The following is a 15,516-nucleotide window of genomic DNA, read 5'->3' on the forward strand; positions in this document are numbered from 1 at the left end:
TCCCGTGATGTTCCGTTCTGGCCAATGATGTACACATGCAAGTGCCTCTGTGGTAGCTTCTGGAAATCTTCCTTTAAAGATAGTGTATTCACACACTTTGCCCTCCCTTTTTCTTCATCTCTTCTTCTATCTGCTGCCTGGAAAGTAGATTCTGCCATCTTGGCCAAGGAGGCTGACTTGTTTACCAGAAAGGAGGGAGCAACAAAACAGAACGCCATGGACCACCCACATAAACTTTTACATGAGAAAGAAACGAGTTGTGTCATATTTTATCCACTGTTAGTTTGAGGTTGTCATCACTTGAGTTGAAACTATTTCTAAATAATAGTTTCTTTATCTCATTGAATTCTCATAATAATGCTGAGAAATAAGTGCAGTTATCCCCAATTTATAGGTGAAGAAATTAAGGCTCAGAGAGGCCAAGTAACCCACCCATGGCTCTCTGATGCCAATGCCGGTGCTCGCCCCACCTGCCACACTGCCTCATGGGGAGTCGTTCATTCACTGACAAATCATGAGAGAGGACCATGTAGGACCCAGCTCTGTGCAAGTCAGCTGGGAGTCCCATTATCAACCTGAGACAAGGTGAGACTTCTCTGGCCCCATTCACTGTCTCTGAAACCCCTGGAGCGGCTCACTGTGATGCATTATGGCATTCAGAACTCCTGAGAGAGGAGGCTGCTCAGAGCCAAGATTGTTGTTATCCCTGCAAAACATAGGTCGCTAGCTGTGTGTGTGTGTGTGTGTGTGTGTGTATGCATGTTAATTATACAGCACATGGAGAGTTTCTTAATTAAAATTGTTAGTAAGTGTGCATTTGAAGGGACACTACAACACTGTTGATAACAGAAAAATTGGAAGCCCACATGTCCAACAATGAGAGTAGTTAAGTAAATTAAAGTAAATCCAAACAGTAGGATAGTGTGCAGGCATTAAAAACGATAATGTAGATGTATATTTATTGACATGGCCATATGTTCATGATATGTTGTTAAGTGAAAATAGCAGGTTTCAGGACAGCATTTTGAATATAATCCTGTTTGAATGGATAAAAACTAAACGTTATTGGTGGTTATCACCAAGTGATAGGGTAATTTTTTTTGTTCTGACTTGTATTTTCTAATTTTTCTATAGCAGTCATGCCTGATGTGTAATTTTCTCAATACTTAAAGATATTTTCTTACTAGATTGAATGGGGAGTGTTTGGTGGAAATGAAGCTTTTGGTCAGTGGCTTCCTCCAGGTGATAAGGACCTGGAGCCTCATTTAGTCCTTCACTCAGCTGTCAGTTTGAAATGTTAGTTGGCTAGAAACTCAGGAGGCGCAATGGCTGTGGTCACAGGCAGGCTCAGGGCCCTAGCAGCCCCTGGAAGGGGGAGGTACCTGAGGGGGCGGGAGCCCCCCTGCGCCCTCAGGGCACTCGGGGAGCATGGTGAGCTTCTCTCTGGTGCTGCACCTGCAGGAAGGCGAGGGGTGGTCTGCTGTCCATATCTGCTTCTGGAGCAGGTGGGTGACATCCGGGGACACAGAGGGAGTCTTCCAGGGGGTTGAATTGCCACAGGGGAACGCCCTCATGGAAGACAAGAACATATTCCGCAATCAGCTTCAAGGTTGATAAAAATTCCTCAAAATGAGAACTAGTACCCAACCCTCTCCTTCTGAGCCTTTCCTCCTCCTCGGACCCATGCATTTTCTTCTACTCTTGGAGGTTGGTTTCCACTCAAGAAAAAATCAAGACTAGAATTTTATTGATTCGCTAGATGTGGGTGGGGCTGGGAAAAATTATCTAGCTTGTGGATGGCTTAATCTCCCTTTTATCTGGTGGCAGCTCTCGCCATTTAGAGAACAAATACAAGAGGTTTTGAAATTAATCTGTTTTGGTCCTTATCAATAACTCTGAAATAGACTGGATGAGAGAAGCAGTTAAAATTACATTGAACGTTTTGAATTCTTGGTGGATTTCAACTGCCCTCTAGAACTCTCTTCTCCACACTTAAAGCAATAATTGAAAGTTGGCCATATATGTAACTAATGCCATTCTAGGTCCAATCACACAAGGGCACATCTCCCATCTGCCCCCCTTCTCTGTTCAGATTCCTTTCAAATAAGTTGTGACTTATGTCAACTCAGTATGGTACTTTTATATCGAGAGCTATAGAAATACAGAGCTGTCCTGTGGTGCAGGGGCTTCCTGAGGGGCAGTGAACACCCTTGCATAGAGGTGTTGATGGAGAGGCCGGGTGAGTGCTGCTCAGGGGTATGGTAGTGTTCGTGTAAACAGAGCAGGACTGAGATGGGGCCTCTCCCAACCCTGTCATCCCAGGCCCCCACCATCAGGGTCTCCCAGGGCAGCTGTTGGTGTTAGGGCAGGGGTGCGCAGGGACTTACGGAAGCCACTCTTCCTTCAGGCAGCGGTTGCCAAAGCCTGGCTTATTCACGAGGACGTCTGCAAGTACCATGAGCCGCTCGCTGTCTGGCTGGTCCATGCTAGACAGAGTGAGAGGGGCTTACTCGACGGGCATGCGACTGGGATAGAGGGACAAAGCAGCCAACATGCAACTCAGCAAATGTCTGTTGAATGGCTACGACATGCCAGGCATGTAAACAAGGCAAAGGATTCTGCCTTGAGGTGGCTATAGGTCTCCTGAGAAGCGGGGTAGGCTATCTGAACACACCAGTGGTCTGATTCCATATCAGGTCTGCACTTCAAAAAATGGAGCTTCAACCCACTCACCCAACCTTTGCGTCTCTTTCCTTCCTCCTGGCAGTCTTGCATGTCCACTTGGGGGTCACCTTTCCCAAGTGGCAGACACGTTAATTTCCTTTCTGAGGGCAGCCTGAGGACCACTATTATGCTGGTGACTGTCCCAGAGAGTGGGAAGGTCAGGGCCGCACCAAGCAGCAGGTGACCCAGGAGCCCCACAACCCAAGGAGGTGGATGATGACGTCTGAGGATGAGTCTACGCACCTGAAGAAGGTATACTGCTGCCCATACATCCAGGGGTGAAGGGTCAAAGCAGGATATTCGCCAAAAGGAGGGATGATGATGGAAAGCATCAGAGCCAGAAACACAAAAGTGGACGGGAGCACAATCTGTGGGAAAATAAACATGGTAACTTGGGCTGTGGTATGTTACACACACACACACACACACACACACACACACTCTTTTAAACATTTATCCAGCAGCCTCATAACTGGGCCCTGATGGAGAAGGTCAGTCTCCTGGGGAACATGATGGGAGGATGTGCAAAGGCAGGTTGTGAAGGAGAACACAGAATGTTCTGGTAACTTTTGAAGGGTGGTTGAAGCAGGTCAACACTGAACCCTGAAGTAGGCCAATGCTCAGCCAGAGGCGAACCAGAGTTTCTGTTTCTGAACAAAAAGTATAAAAAGAAAAAGCGGACAATGACCTTGATATGTAAGGTCATTGCAAAAAAATGAATGAAAACATGACTTTACCCTCCCCTATAAAAATAAAAGCAATATTAACATATCCACTATTATTCTATTTTCTCTGCTAAGTGAGGTAGAGTACTTACAAAGAAGCTTTGTGTTACCAAAAAGAAACAAAGGTTGGCAGGGAGGAAACAAAGCTGACAGAACCTAAAGAGGGTGCTCATCGCTGCTTCTGACCCCATGTGCACCAGAAAGCCTGAGAGGGGATGGGGAGGCTGGGAGAGGTCTGGTAGGCGTGGCCACCGGCAAACAAGCACAGCCAAAGACTGCAGTAATACCTGGGCCAGGAAGTCCTTGTGGCTGCGGACAGTGTGGTGGAACCGCTTGACCAGCAGCGCCTGCACGTGCTGGAGGGCCAGCTGAACTCCCGTGTTAAGTTGGCTGTGACCATCCTGCTCCGGGGGAGCAGCGGGCTCCGTGGGGTGGCCGTTGGAGCCCTGTGGAGTCTGTCTGGCCTTCCTGCTAGAACCCAAACAGGGGTGTCGGAGACTGAGGCTGTCTCTTTTCTGCTGAGTGCCGCCTGGTTTGGGAGATGGAATTAATAGTTTAGAAAAACATTCACAAGATCATTGTTTTCTTACTGTGTAAGTTTTCCCTTCATTTAAGTCAGTGACAAAATATCAGGCCAGGAAGGTTAATAAACTTTTTAAAATTCTATTTTCTGATATAAATCATCTATAGACAGAATTGCCTGAAATTGCTTTAAAATTCTCTACAGTAGTTAAAGGGAACAAGACAGAGAGGTCTGAAACATATAAGTAAAAAACCCCAAAAAACAAAGGTGCAGAACAATATGTGTAATAAGATCATATTTGTGTTAGACAGCATATTTATCATATGCAAAGAAACACATTTTATGTACACACATACACTCACAATGTGTACACATGTGCAAAGCTCTGAACGAATACCTGTCAATTGTTAAAAGAGGGTACGGCTTCAGGGGCAGAGCTGGGTAAGGGCATGGGATGAAGTGGGAAGGGTTAGTGTTTTTTGTATTATTTGAATTTAACAACAAAATATATTCATGTATAACCTGTATACATAAAAAAAGTAAAAATCAGAGTTGATTTGGTTCTTTCTAAATGTTTAGAGGCCACTGAGAAGTAGTGGAAAGAACAATGAACTAGGAGTTAGGAGACCTGGGTTTGAATCCTGACTCTTACTAGATGTTCAAATTTGGCTAAGTGACTCAACCTGTCTGAATCTGAGTTTTCTCATCTGTAAAATGAAAACAGGAAAAAGGTTTTTATGAAGATTAAATGAGCTAACACATGTGAATGTGTTTTATAAACCATTGTAAGTCATCTGTTATGTTGAAGCTATAGTTTATCATCACTGATTAATATTTATTTGCAGAATATGTTGTTGGACATAGAGGGCCTAGAGCATGGCTAGTTGCCCCTAGCTGCTTTCTCCTAAAGTCTCTCAGGACAAGGGCAGCTGCAAAGGGAGCTGGGTCAGCTGAGTCATCCTTTCAGCTAATGTTCACGGGCACCTGCGGTGTACCAGGCCTGCTACTCAGAGGGTGGAGAACTTCTGCAGGTTCACTGACTACCTGGCACCAGAGTCCCATCTCCACTTCCTTTCTCTTGATCTGGGCTCACATTTGATGTCTGTTGTGGATGGCCCTCCCTCCGGTAGGATTGCTGCTGCCTGTCCTCATGTCTATCCTCTGAGCTTTGCTCTCTCCCTGATGCCCCATCCAGACTGGAGTCCACGGTCCAGACAAGAATTGAGGGCTTCAGGTCTGTTTGTCTCTGGCTTTCTGCTGCCCTCCAGAGGCCACTGGCAGTGAGCCACCCTTCAGAAATGGCTTGGACCCTCTTGGTACCATGTAATGTATGACTCCATAGACAGCCACAGGCTCCTTCAGACTCTGAAGACAAGATCAGAAAAATGCCATCCTCTAAAACAGAGCCTATTCAAAACAAATACAATTAGCCACCTGAAAACTGGGAAACAGTGGGAGTGTATAATTGAGGGTCCTAGATTTGAGAGCTGAGACCAGGGAATAATAAGACTCAAAAGACTGTGTGACTTTAAGGCAAGTCATCCAGCTTATATGAGCTCAGTTTCCCCAGATGGGGCCAATCCCTGCCCTACCAGCCTCACGAGGTTATAGTGACAATCAAATAAAACAACGGATACTTAGCCCTTTGTAAAGTATAAATTAGGGCTTAGTTTGAAGTAAGAGATATTTTTAAGTGTTGAGATTAGGGTGCTGCTGAATCATAACCAGAAATTGCATACTGTGTTAAGACTTGGCATGTTTTAGCTCATTTAATTCTCTCTATAACCTTAAAAGGTGGATACTATTATCATCCCCATTTTGCATATGAGGAAACTGAGGTACAAAGAAACTAAGTATTAATAAGTACTAGGGATGTAATGCACAACATGATAAAATTAATTAATACTGCTGCATGTTATACATAGAAGTTGTTAAGGGATTGAATCTTAAGAGTTCTCATAAACAAAAAAAGAGGCTAAGTATCTACCCAAAGCCACTCAATTAGCAAATTACAGAGTTCAGGTTTGATGTTTGGTCTGCTTCATTCTAGAGGCTATGCTCTTAACCCCTACCCTTGACTGTCTCTTTGGAACATTCTATTGTGTGTCCAGAATGACCAGTCTTCTGATGTGTAATTTATTCTTCTAAAAGGACCTATCTATCTATCTATCTATTTATTTATTGGCTGTATTGGGTCTTCGTTGCTGTGCGCAGGCTTTCTCTAGTTGCGGCGATTGGGGCTACTCTTCATTGCGGTGCGCGGGCTTCCCTTTGCAGTGGCTTCTCTTGTTGCGGAGCATGGGCTCTAGGTGTGCGGGCTTCAGTAGTTGCAGCACACAGACTCAGAAGTTGTGGTGCACAGGCTTAGTTGCTCCACAGCATGTGGGATCTTCCTGGACCAGGGATCGAACCCGTGTCCCCTTCACTGGCAGGCAGATTCTTAACCACTGCGCCACCAGGGAAGTCCCAGGACCCAATTATTAAGAAGGAGTATTCTGTGCAGATTAAAGGCCCTGATTCTTGAATCCATCATAGCTTCTAATATAAATTAGCATGTTTTCATTCTGGTCTTGGTTAATGTAAGTTTTTGCCCTTCGGTGAGCTGAGGGAATTTAATTCCTGTGTCTACAAAGCTGGAAAGCAGACCTGGGCCCTGTGGTGAGTTGCTCCCACCCCCTCCAGAGCACTGCACCTTTCTCCCCACTCTGCCTGCATGGCCACCTCTTCTGGCTGCCACACAACCTAACTGGATCACGGCACATGTCTGGGCTGATATATTTGACTATTGTTAGTTCTAGGCATAGCTGGGATCACTTACAAAGCAAGATGAAAACGGTGACGTAGAGCTAGCACTGGAAACTAACAAAGAGGAAACAGTCTTTGCACAGGAAAATACTGTGATATGTTACACTGGGTAGAAAGAGGTAACCAATGGCAGGTGCCCAAGACAGCAAATGAGAATTGCCTCACAGCCTTGCCTCTGACCAGAAGAGAGGAAAATGGAATGGAAAGGGAGAAGCCAGGGAGAGCATTTTATCAGAGTGGGTGGATGCCTGTTGTTCTATCAGAAGTGGCCTGTGTTGCGGCAGGTAAGCTCTCCTGCATGTCCATCTCCCCATCCTCCACCCTCCACAGTAAAATCCACTGCACTCATGAGTGCTTTGTGTGGCTCTGAGATGTGGTAGAAATCACGGAAGGGGATGGTTGGTGGCTGGGCTCACACATATGGAAGAGAAACAGAGGAACCCCCAGAATCCACAGCAATTATGGTCCCCACAGTTTCGAAGCTCTGCAGTGCACTAAACGAGGGCTCAGAATAATTGTATCTCCATCTCAAAGAGGCCAGGAGGTCCTAGCTGGCATCTGGGTTGTATTTACTGTCACCAATATCTCTAAGAGCTCTGCAAGCTGTCACTCATGCAAGCAGGAGTGGATCAGAGGCCTGGTAGAGATAAGACTAGGAGATGAGGATGGTGATGTGGCAGGAACAGGAGACCAGGAAGTGGGGTGAGAAGCTTGGGGGTGGTGAAGTTCCCAGCCTGACCTCCTTAAGAATCCTGATTTCATCTAGAGTCTTCCCACCCAGATCTAATTCCATTTGTCTTTCCTTTGTCAATCAAAGGAATTGAGAGTGCAAAATGCCTGTTATTTTGGGGTCAGATGAAGGCGATGGAGGAGCGTTTGCCTGCTTTGTTGTTTTACGCGCTTTTCCTTAGGCTTTCAAGATAGAGCTTGTGGGTTTGGTAAGGGAACAAACTCCACACTTGGGTGCCATACCAGCAAACAGAGGTCCTGACTCACAATCCCCCGTGACCTTCAGAAAAATCTGTCAAGAAGGAAAAAAGAGAGAATTTGGTTTAGGCATTCCCACTCTCAGAAATCCAAGCTCAATTTTGTTGGGGACTGCTTCATCATAGGAAGAAAATACATTATGACTCTTTGTCTAAGAACATAGTCTTCTATAAATACAAAAGTGTATGTATACGATGACCACAACTATGTAAAATATGTGCGCATATGGACAAGGGCAGGAGGAAATAAGCCAAAAATGAAGATAGTTGCTAGGCTTGGGTGAGGAATTATGGCTTTCTGCCTTTACAGAATTTCCCTTCTAGACTTTTGTGCTAGACTTTGGCAAAGAACCACCTCTTCTGGTACAAGCAACCACCTGGAATCTCTGCCTTACCTCTTCCAGGGGAGTGTCAGAAATTCCAAAACTGCTGAGCCCCAGGTCAGCCAGGGTCTCCTCCAGCTCTCTGAAAAGGCTGGCGTATGCCCTCTGCTTGAAATTCTTATTTGGAAGAAGGAAGATGAGCTCTTGACCAACACATTCCACCAGCTTCGCCTCCGGAACATGGTGGCGAACCATATCCATCAGCTCATTCACATCCCCTAAGACAAGAAGAAAGGCTGACACCAACTCTGTTTTCCAGAAACTGGAAGACTGTGAACTTGCCCAGGTCCCCTACTTTCTTCTGCCTCTCATTTGAGAAAAGGGCATTTCCTTTCTCGGTAGTGACTCTTGCGGAGGAATAGCGCTCCATCATGTCTGTTTTTAGCTTAGCTGGCCCTGTGACAGGCACTGAAAGGGAGATGGAGATGGAAGCCAACCCCCGCCCCCCAACTAGCTGTGCAACCTTGGGGCGCTCATGTAACACTCCTGTGCCCGTTTTCTCCTTTGTTCAATCAAATGTTCTGTTCTTTACAAGCTATGCAACATTAGGGAGGTCATACCCTTGTTTCTTCATCTGTGTAAAGGGGAAAATAATGGCACCCACTTTATTGTTATTTGTGAGGCTTGGATGCGTTAATATGCATAAAACACTGAGAATGATGTGCCTGGCCCATAGATGAGTGTTAGCTGCTAGTGTTATCATGAACATCATCTCAAGTAAGAAAGCTCTTGTCATCAATGTTGTTCATTCTTAATCACCACAAGCCTGAGAGAGTCAAAATTGCTTTCATTTTTTGGTCTGGCCCAAGGTATAGGGGACTTGCCCAATATGCACACTCGGCCTTGGTGACCAAGCTGGGTGAGAACTCCCCTTCCTAAATCACACACCCAGGCCTGGTCTAACTTTTGGGAGGCCTGCACCATTTCCCCTGGGATTGCATCTGCCTCCTCAAACAAACAAAACCCTTAATCCCCAGCTCACAGGAAATGCAGAAGGGGGTTGAGAAGCTGTGGAAATGGACCATGGGATGGAGTACAGGACAGCATGGGGTGTGGGGAAGTGTCCAGTACCAAGTATTCACCTGATACACTCATACCATCAGAATTGAATTTTATGCATGAGCATGTGTTACTTTAAAGTTAAAAATCTAATTTAAAAATTTAAAGCATGCATTTAAAGAGACAGTTCCCTAGCACACTGTCTTGAGAGGCAGGTCAAAGGGGAAGGGATTCTGGGGACTCAGAGCCCAGGTCTTGTGTGTTTCTGCAAGCCATCCTCTCAGAGTCAGGATCACCCAATGAGTTCTTTTCCTTCTTTATTTTAGAAATGACTCATGTGGAGGGATTTCATGGCTTTCAACCCAAATCCTTCTGCCTAGCTGGACTGGAAGGCTTGTTTTAAGTCAAATATGCAAATTAGACTCAATTGTCTTTAGCTCTGAGATGACTTCATGCTGGGGCCGGAGGGCTCCTCACGGGAGGAAGCAGCTCTGCCCTAACAGCTCTCTAGGGGTCACGTTCATTGTTCTCTTAGGAAGGAAATCAAACCTGAAGCTGCTGGATTCCCAGGAATTGTGTCTTAGACGTGTGTGTCAGCCTTTCCAGCAGCAGTGCTTCAGGGCAGTAGGGCTTTCAGCGTCTGGCAGGGAGGTCTGCGAGTGTGTGTGGTATGTAGGTGTGTGTGTGTGAAAAGCCTTCCAAGGAGCTAATGGGGATTGAAATGATCTTCCTTCTCTTATTTCAGGTACAACTACTTACTGTGCTGCGCACCCTTCACAGCATCTCTCTTCTATTCAAAGAAAATAAACTTTTATTTAGAAATAAAGTAATATTTAAAAAATTCACCCCAGCCAGCAGGCTCTGTTTCCACCTTAACTTTGGCACACACAGTAATTAAAGGTATTTTTTAAAAAAAAATTTATTCAGAAAGCAGAGAGGGGCCCATGGCAAGGCAGACTAGGAAAAAGACACAGAAATGTTCTAAAAAGATGTGTTCACGTTCACCACAGGTTCTGTCAGTGCAAAGAGAGGGTGGGAGAGTAAATATGATGCACCTCTGGGCATTTTCCCTCAGCTTTTAAGCGTGGTGCATAAATATTGTCTCATTTTCTTGTTTCACCAGATTTTGGTTAGAAAAATATTTGTGCTAAGTAGGAAACTTTGTCTTTTCTTTGATAAGCAGATATTTTCCCCCGTCATTAACTTGGATCAGTACATAGGTTTAGTTTTGCTCCTACTTAGCAATATGGGAAGCGTGGTATTCCAATTGTGAAGACACCCCGGGGAAAGGATGAGAGGCAAGCACTCAAGGAGAATGGAAAGAGCTGTTGACAAGCACTCTAGGGCAGGCGGTCAGGTCCTGCACGAGGAGTGCTTCTACAGCGAGAGCCTCTCTTTGGCATCTTCCTGGAGTGGAGGCACCCCTTATGAGGTTTGACACACTCTAATCCAAGCAAGAACCACTGGAAAACTGGGAAACTGAGAGGAAAGCTGGGAGTGTAACGGGGATGTGCGATATTCCTCAGATTTGGCATCTACACCGTGCAAACGGACTCTCTGGGAAAGTGCACGATGAGGGCTGTGCATCACTGTGGCTCCACTGTAGGGCTCCAGCTGGCACCCTTAGAATCCCTTCTCTCCAGACACTGAGGAATGTGGCTTGGAGCCAGGCAGGAGGACCCCAGGAATGGAGGCTTACTATGGGTAAGGGTAAGGAGTGAACAAAGACTGGATTCGTCATTGAAGGGAGAGGGCCTGTAGGTCCATGACTTTTAACATCCCTTTGGGAACGGAGGAGGAGAAAAAACTCAAAGAAGATGATGAGCAATTGCATGACTGTGGGCTTGAGAAACACACAGAGTGTTCTATTTGCTCCCACTGAAATGCACGACAGCCGGACACACCCAAAAGACCCAGAGATGATCGCCAGACAAGAACTGAGGTACAGTCTGCCCGAGTCCTTACCATCCAAGACTTGTTCTGGAGTTATCTCATCAATGCAGGATGGACACCTGATGGAGAAACCCTTAGACGCACAGCTGCAGGTCCCCTACAACAGATGGACGTCAGTCATTTCTATAGCATCTCCCTGATGCTGATTGAAGTCACCACCATGCTTTGTTTCTCACGCCAAGTGTAGTCAACACATTTTTCTTCACTGTTTTAATCTATTACTTCATCTGAACATTTTGAAGCTGTGGCTGTTTGATTTTGTTCTGCAGAGTGTGTGAATCAGGCACAAAGAGAACCTTGAAGGATCCCTTTGCCTTGGCATTATTTAAGTGAAAGCTATAGGTTGGCCTGTGCAAGACATTCTGCTTCTCCCTCCCCAGGGATGCATGCTGGGCTGTGGAAGTCTATCCAGGACTGGAAAACCCAGAAGCAGCCAGACACTTAAACTACAGGGGTCAGAGGCATAAATAATGCTACAATAAAATAAGCATGACAAAACAACTTGAATGTGAGCAATGCCTTTCTCAATGAGCCCAAAGCACATTTATAATACTTTATCTCACTTATCTTCACCACATCCCCAAGAAGCAGAGAAGCAATTATCAGTTTCATTTTCTATGTGGAAAATACTCCACAACAATGAGGAATTAAGGAATTTGCCTAGGATGACACAGTTTGTTCACCTTGCAGCTCAGACTTGAACCTGGGGCTCCTAACATGCTGAGTTGGTCTCTGCTGGTTGGTATTTTTTCACTTCACCATTTTCAGGTTATAGTTATCAGGGAATCTTTTTCTTAGCTTTCATTTACCAATGAAATTTGGGTTTAATTAGGGAACATAAATGTTGGAATGAAAAAAGGAACTTAAACAACTACTGCCCTTTAATTAGTGTAACCTTGCAGAATAAGTCACTCCCTTCTATGTTGCACCAAACCACATGTGTAGTTTAGGATTCTGGCCTATAATAATCAGAGGTCGTTTAAAACTAGTTGTTTTATTTGGGGTAAACCATCTCTGTAGGAGAGTTCAGAATGCCCTTTTATCAAAATCTACAAATGGTTCCAGAAATAAAGAGGTCAATTCTGCTGCCTGGAGTCTGATTTAGGTAGAAGTGTCCAGAACGACAGCACCACACTGTGCTTTCCTTCTCACCCAGGACAGGCTCTTTCCCTGGACAGACACAAACCTCACAGCCTCCCCCTTGGCTCTGGATGGTCTTCATCTTGCGCACCAAGGTTAAGTAGAAGCCTGTGCCAAAGCAGTTCTTTAGGAAGAGCGGGGTGCCGGAGCAGTAGAGCCGTCCCTGGGCTATGATGGCGATGCGGTCCCCGAGGATGTCGGCCTCGTCCATGTGGTGAGTGGACATGATGATGGTTCTGCCTGCAAGGGCAGAGGTCAGGGGAATCACCAGGCAGGCCTGGGCCAGGTGTGGATGGGAGAGGATGTATGGCAAGTTTCCCATTACATGGGTTGCAAAAACTGGGAGTTAATAAATAAAAACAAGTTTTCTGCAATAAAGTCTAGAATATTAGAATAAAAATGAAAACAGCTAACGTTTTTAGCATCCTGCATATTGTAAAGCACTGTTTCACAGATTATTTCTTCATTAGACATAGGACCTGATGCAAATAAATCACCATATATGGGACATGTTTATTATTGTCATTCAGCATCTTTTGAGTTCTATATGTATATTCTCTGGGTCATTAAGCACTGCATTTATAATCTTTGCAAAGAACACACACACACACACACACACACACACACACACACACACTCTTTGTTACCAGCTGGAGATGTCATTGAAAGAAAATGGTAGTGAGGATTTCCAGGAAGGCAAATCGATTGCAGGATTGAACCACACCACCACTTTTACGGGCACTAGCTTTGCTTGCTGTCTCCTGGATCTGTACCTCTGGTTGCACGTGCCACGACAGAGGAGGAAATGTCACACTTTGAGACATCTCCATCTGCAGCAGTCCTCTGCAGCACTGAACACAGGCTCACTGCCCTCACACCTGGTTTCCAAGGGGGAATTTCACTAGAGCTGCTCCCATTGTTCCAGACAGAAGGGCTGCAGGTCGAGAGAACTTTCTAGAGCATTTTGGGAAGTAGGCTGCTTCATCAGTAACTCCCTGCTTGTACTTGTGTAAAATATCTCAGGAGGCTTCATCTAGAACTTAGACTCCCCCAAGCCAGTGATAAAGCCCCATCTGAGTATAGTTGTGGCCCTTACTATGCTGAGTTGCAAAATGCTAGGTGTGAGAGAGTGGAGAGCACCCATAAAGCCTCAGTGAGAGTACAGGCGATGCACAGTGGCCATTACCTGAGCGATATTTCAGGAGCAGGTCCCAGATTGAGCGCCTCGAGTAGGGATCCACCCCAGAGGTGGGCTCATCCAGAACCACCACCTTGGCATCTCCCACGAAGGCAATGGCAACGGACAGCTTCCTCTGCATGCCACCTAGAGGTACAAGGTGGCAGGGTCACGGGAGCTGTGGACAATTGGAAGAGAAGGGCCCAGGGCTGACCTCATAAGGAAGGTACCTTAGATCCAGCAGCAGCTTGATGCTGCCTCCTTAGATATTCATACAGTGTTCAAAACTCTAGTGGTACAGGCCTCATAATTCAGGAAAGAAAATACCTGCCTCCTAGGATCAGACCATTTGAAGACTGTTCTCACCTTTGAGTTCAAACATATAAACATCAGAGCAAATACAGCCCAGGCTGCTGCAAGATAGTGTTTCATGTGGGAAATAATCCAGAGGTGGGTTGGTCTTAGCTGGTCAGAATAACTTTATAGAATGTTCCAACCCTTAGGAGCTCTCCTGTTATAAGCCTAAGAATACACACACATACACACACATGCACACATGCATATGCACAAGGCCCTGTGCACTGGGAAACCATGGATATGCCATCTGAAGCCCCGTCTTTTCCCAACACCAAGCACCTGAGAGATGCTGAGCTTCTTCGTTCCTCTTGTGGTGGAGGCCTGTGTCCTCCAGCATGGCTTCCATCTCCAGCTGGGCCTCCTCCCAGGACCTCCCTTTCAGCTGTGCGTAGAATAGGATGTGTTCAGCCACTGTGAGGCTATGGGGACGGGGCAATGAGAAAGGCAATGTGCTCAGCAATTCCACTTCTAGCAATTTACCTCATAGAAATAATTAAAGATGAGCACAAAGATTTAGCAATCACGATGTTCATCGTGGTGTTGTTTATAATAGAAAAATGAAACAAAATACCAACCCCGCCAAAATATCTAAGACAGCTTAAATAGCACATTATACGATGGAATAGTATGTACACATTAAAACTTATTGCATAGAAGAATATGTAATAGCACGAAAAGATGTTCATGATATCTTAGGTTTAAAAAAGCAATCACATTTAGAAAAACAGGTTACAAAATGGTATGCAGAGTTTTATTCTCCTTTATAATTTTAAAGTATATATGTATATCTATACATGTATAAGAGAAAAATTATATATCAAGGTGTTAACAGTGGTTTTCTATGGCTGGTGAAATTACAGGTGACTTTTATTTTTTGTTTTAATCTATATTTCCTTCCTTCCTGTCTTCCCTCCTTCTTTGCTTCAATGACTGTATATAACTTTTTAGATAAGAAATAAAAGTTTGGGAAAAAAGCAACTGAAAAGCTTCCTCAAAAGTCAGTTTTTGGGCTTCCCTGGAGGTGCTGTGGTTGAGAGTCCGCCTGCCAATGCAGGGGACACGGGTTCGTGCCCCGGTCCGGGAAGATCCCACATGCCGCGGAGCGGCTGGGCCCGTAAGCCATGGCCGCTGAGCCTGTGCGTCCGGAGCCTGTGCTCCGCAACGGGAGAGGCCACAACAGTGAGAGGCCTGCATACCGCAAAAAAAAAAAAAAAAAAGTCAGTTTTTAATGCCTGGCTGAAGAGGAAAAAAGGAGCGATGGTCTCCGTGGTCCCTGAAAGGGACCAGACTTCTGGGCAAGTACTGAGCAAGGGGCCCCGGGACCAGCCACCCTGACAGAGAGAAGGCAGCACCACTCTTCTGAGCAGGAAGACCTCAGCTCTGAGTGCCAGAGGCACAGTCACAAGCATGTCTCATTGCAAGCAGGACAAAGGACCCCGAATGTGGGGGAAGCCAAAGAAGAGTACTGCCTTCTGCCCCCAGAGCAGGCATCCCTCAGCTGCGCTCTAGAGAACATGTTGTTGGAGGGCAAGGTGAGGTTAGGGCATGGGGAGGGTCTCAGTTCCTGTTCTACTTACTGGTGGAACAGGATGTTGTGCTGTGGACACATGCCAAGGCTCTGCCGGATAGCATCCAGGCTGGTTTCAATGTCCTTTCCCCTAATGAGCACAGTCCCGGATGTCGGTGGCAACAGACCCGTCAGGATGGACCTGCCAAACGCAGGAGTCAGTGGTTGAAAGACTGG

General features: G+C 45.7%; 1 protein-coding gene across 1 annotated transcript in view; it reads right to left on the minus strand.

The window, feature by feature from the left end:
• ABCA4 (ATP binding cassette subfamily A member 4) overlaps window positions 1-15,516 on the minus strand; it is a gene marked incomplete at both ends in the record, with an annotated part of 128,000 nt that overhangs the window by 32,620 nt on the left and 79,864 nt on the right. Inside the window, 11 exons of the mRNA XM_079721379.1 lie at window positions 1,383-1,569; window positions 2,388-2,486; window positions 2,968-3,092; window positions 3,737-3,978; window positions 7,750-7,798; window positions 8,159-8,364; window positions 11,111-11,195; window positions 12,285-12,478; window positions 13,425-13,562; window positions 14,052-14,191; window positions 15,350-15,481. Of these exons, the coding sequence (XP_079577505.1) occupies window positions 1,383-1,569; window positions 2,388-2,486; window positions 2,968-3,092; window positions 3,737-3,978; window positions 7,750-7,798; window positions 8,159-8,364; window positions 11,111-11,195; window positions 12,285-12,478; window positions 13,425-13,562; window positions 14,052-14,191; window positions 15,350-15,481 (1,597 nt within the window). The remainder of the gene's footprint in view (window positions 1-1,382; window positions 1,570-2,387; window positions 2,487-2,967; window positions 3,093-3,736; window positions 3,979-7,749; window positions 7,799-8,158; window positions 8,365-11,110; window positions 11,196-12,284; window positions 12,479-13,424; window positions 13,563-14,051; window positions 14,192-15,349; window positions 15,482-15,516) is intronic.

This window comes from Hyperoodon ampullatus (assembly GCF_949752795.1).
Source record: "Hyperoodon ampullatus genome assembly, chromosome: 2".
NCBI classification, from domain to species: Eukaryota; Metazoa; Chordata; class Mammalia; order Artiodactyla; family Ziphiidae; genus Hyperoodon; species Hyperoodon ampullatus.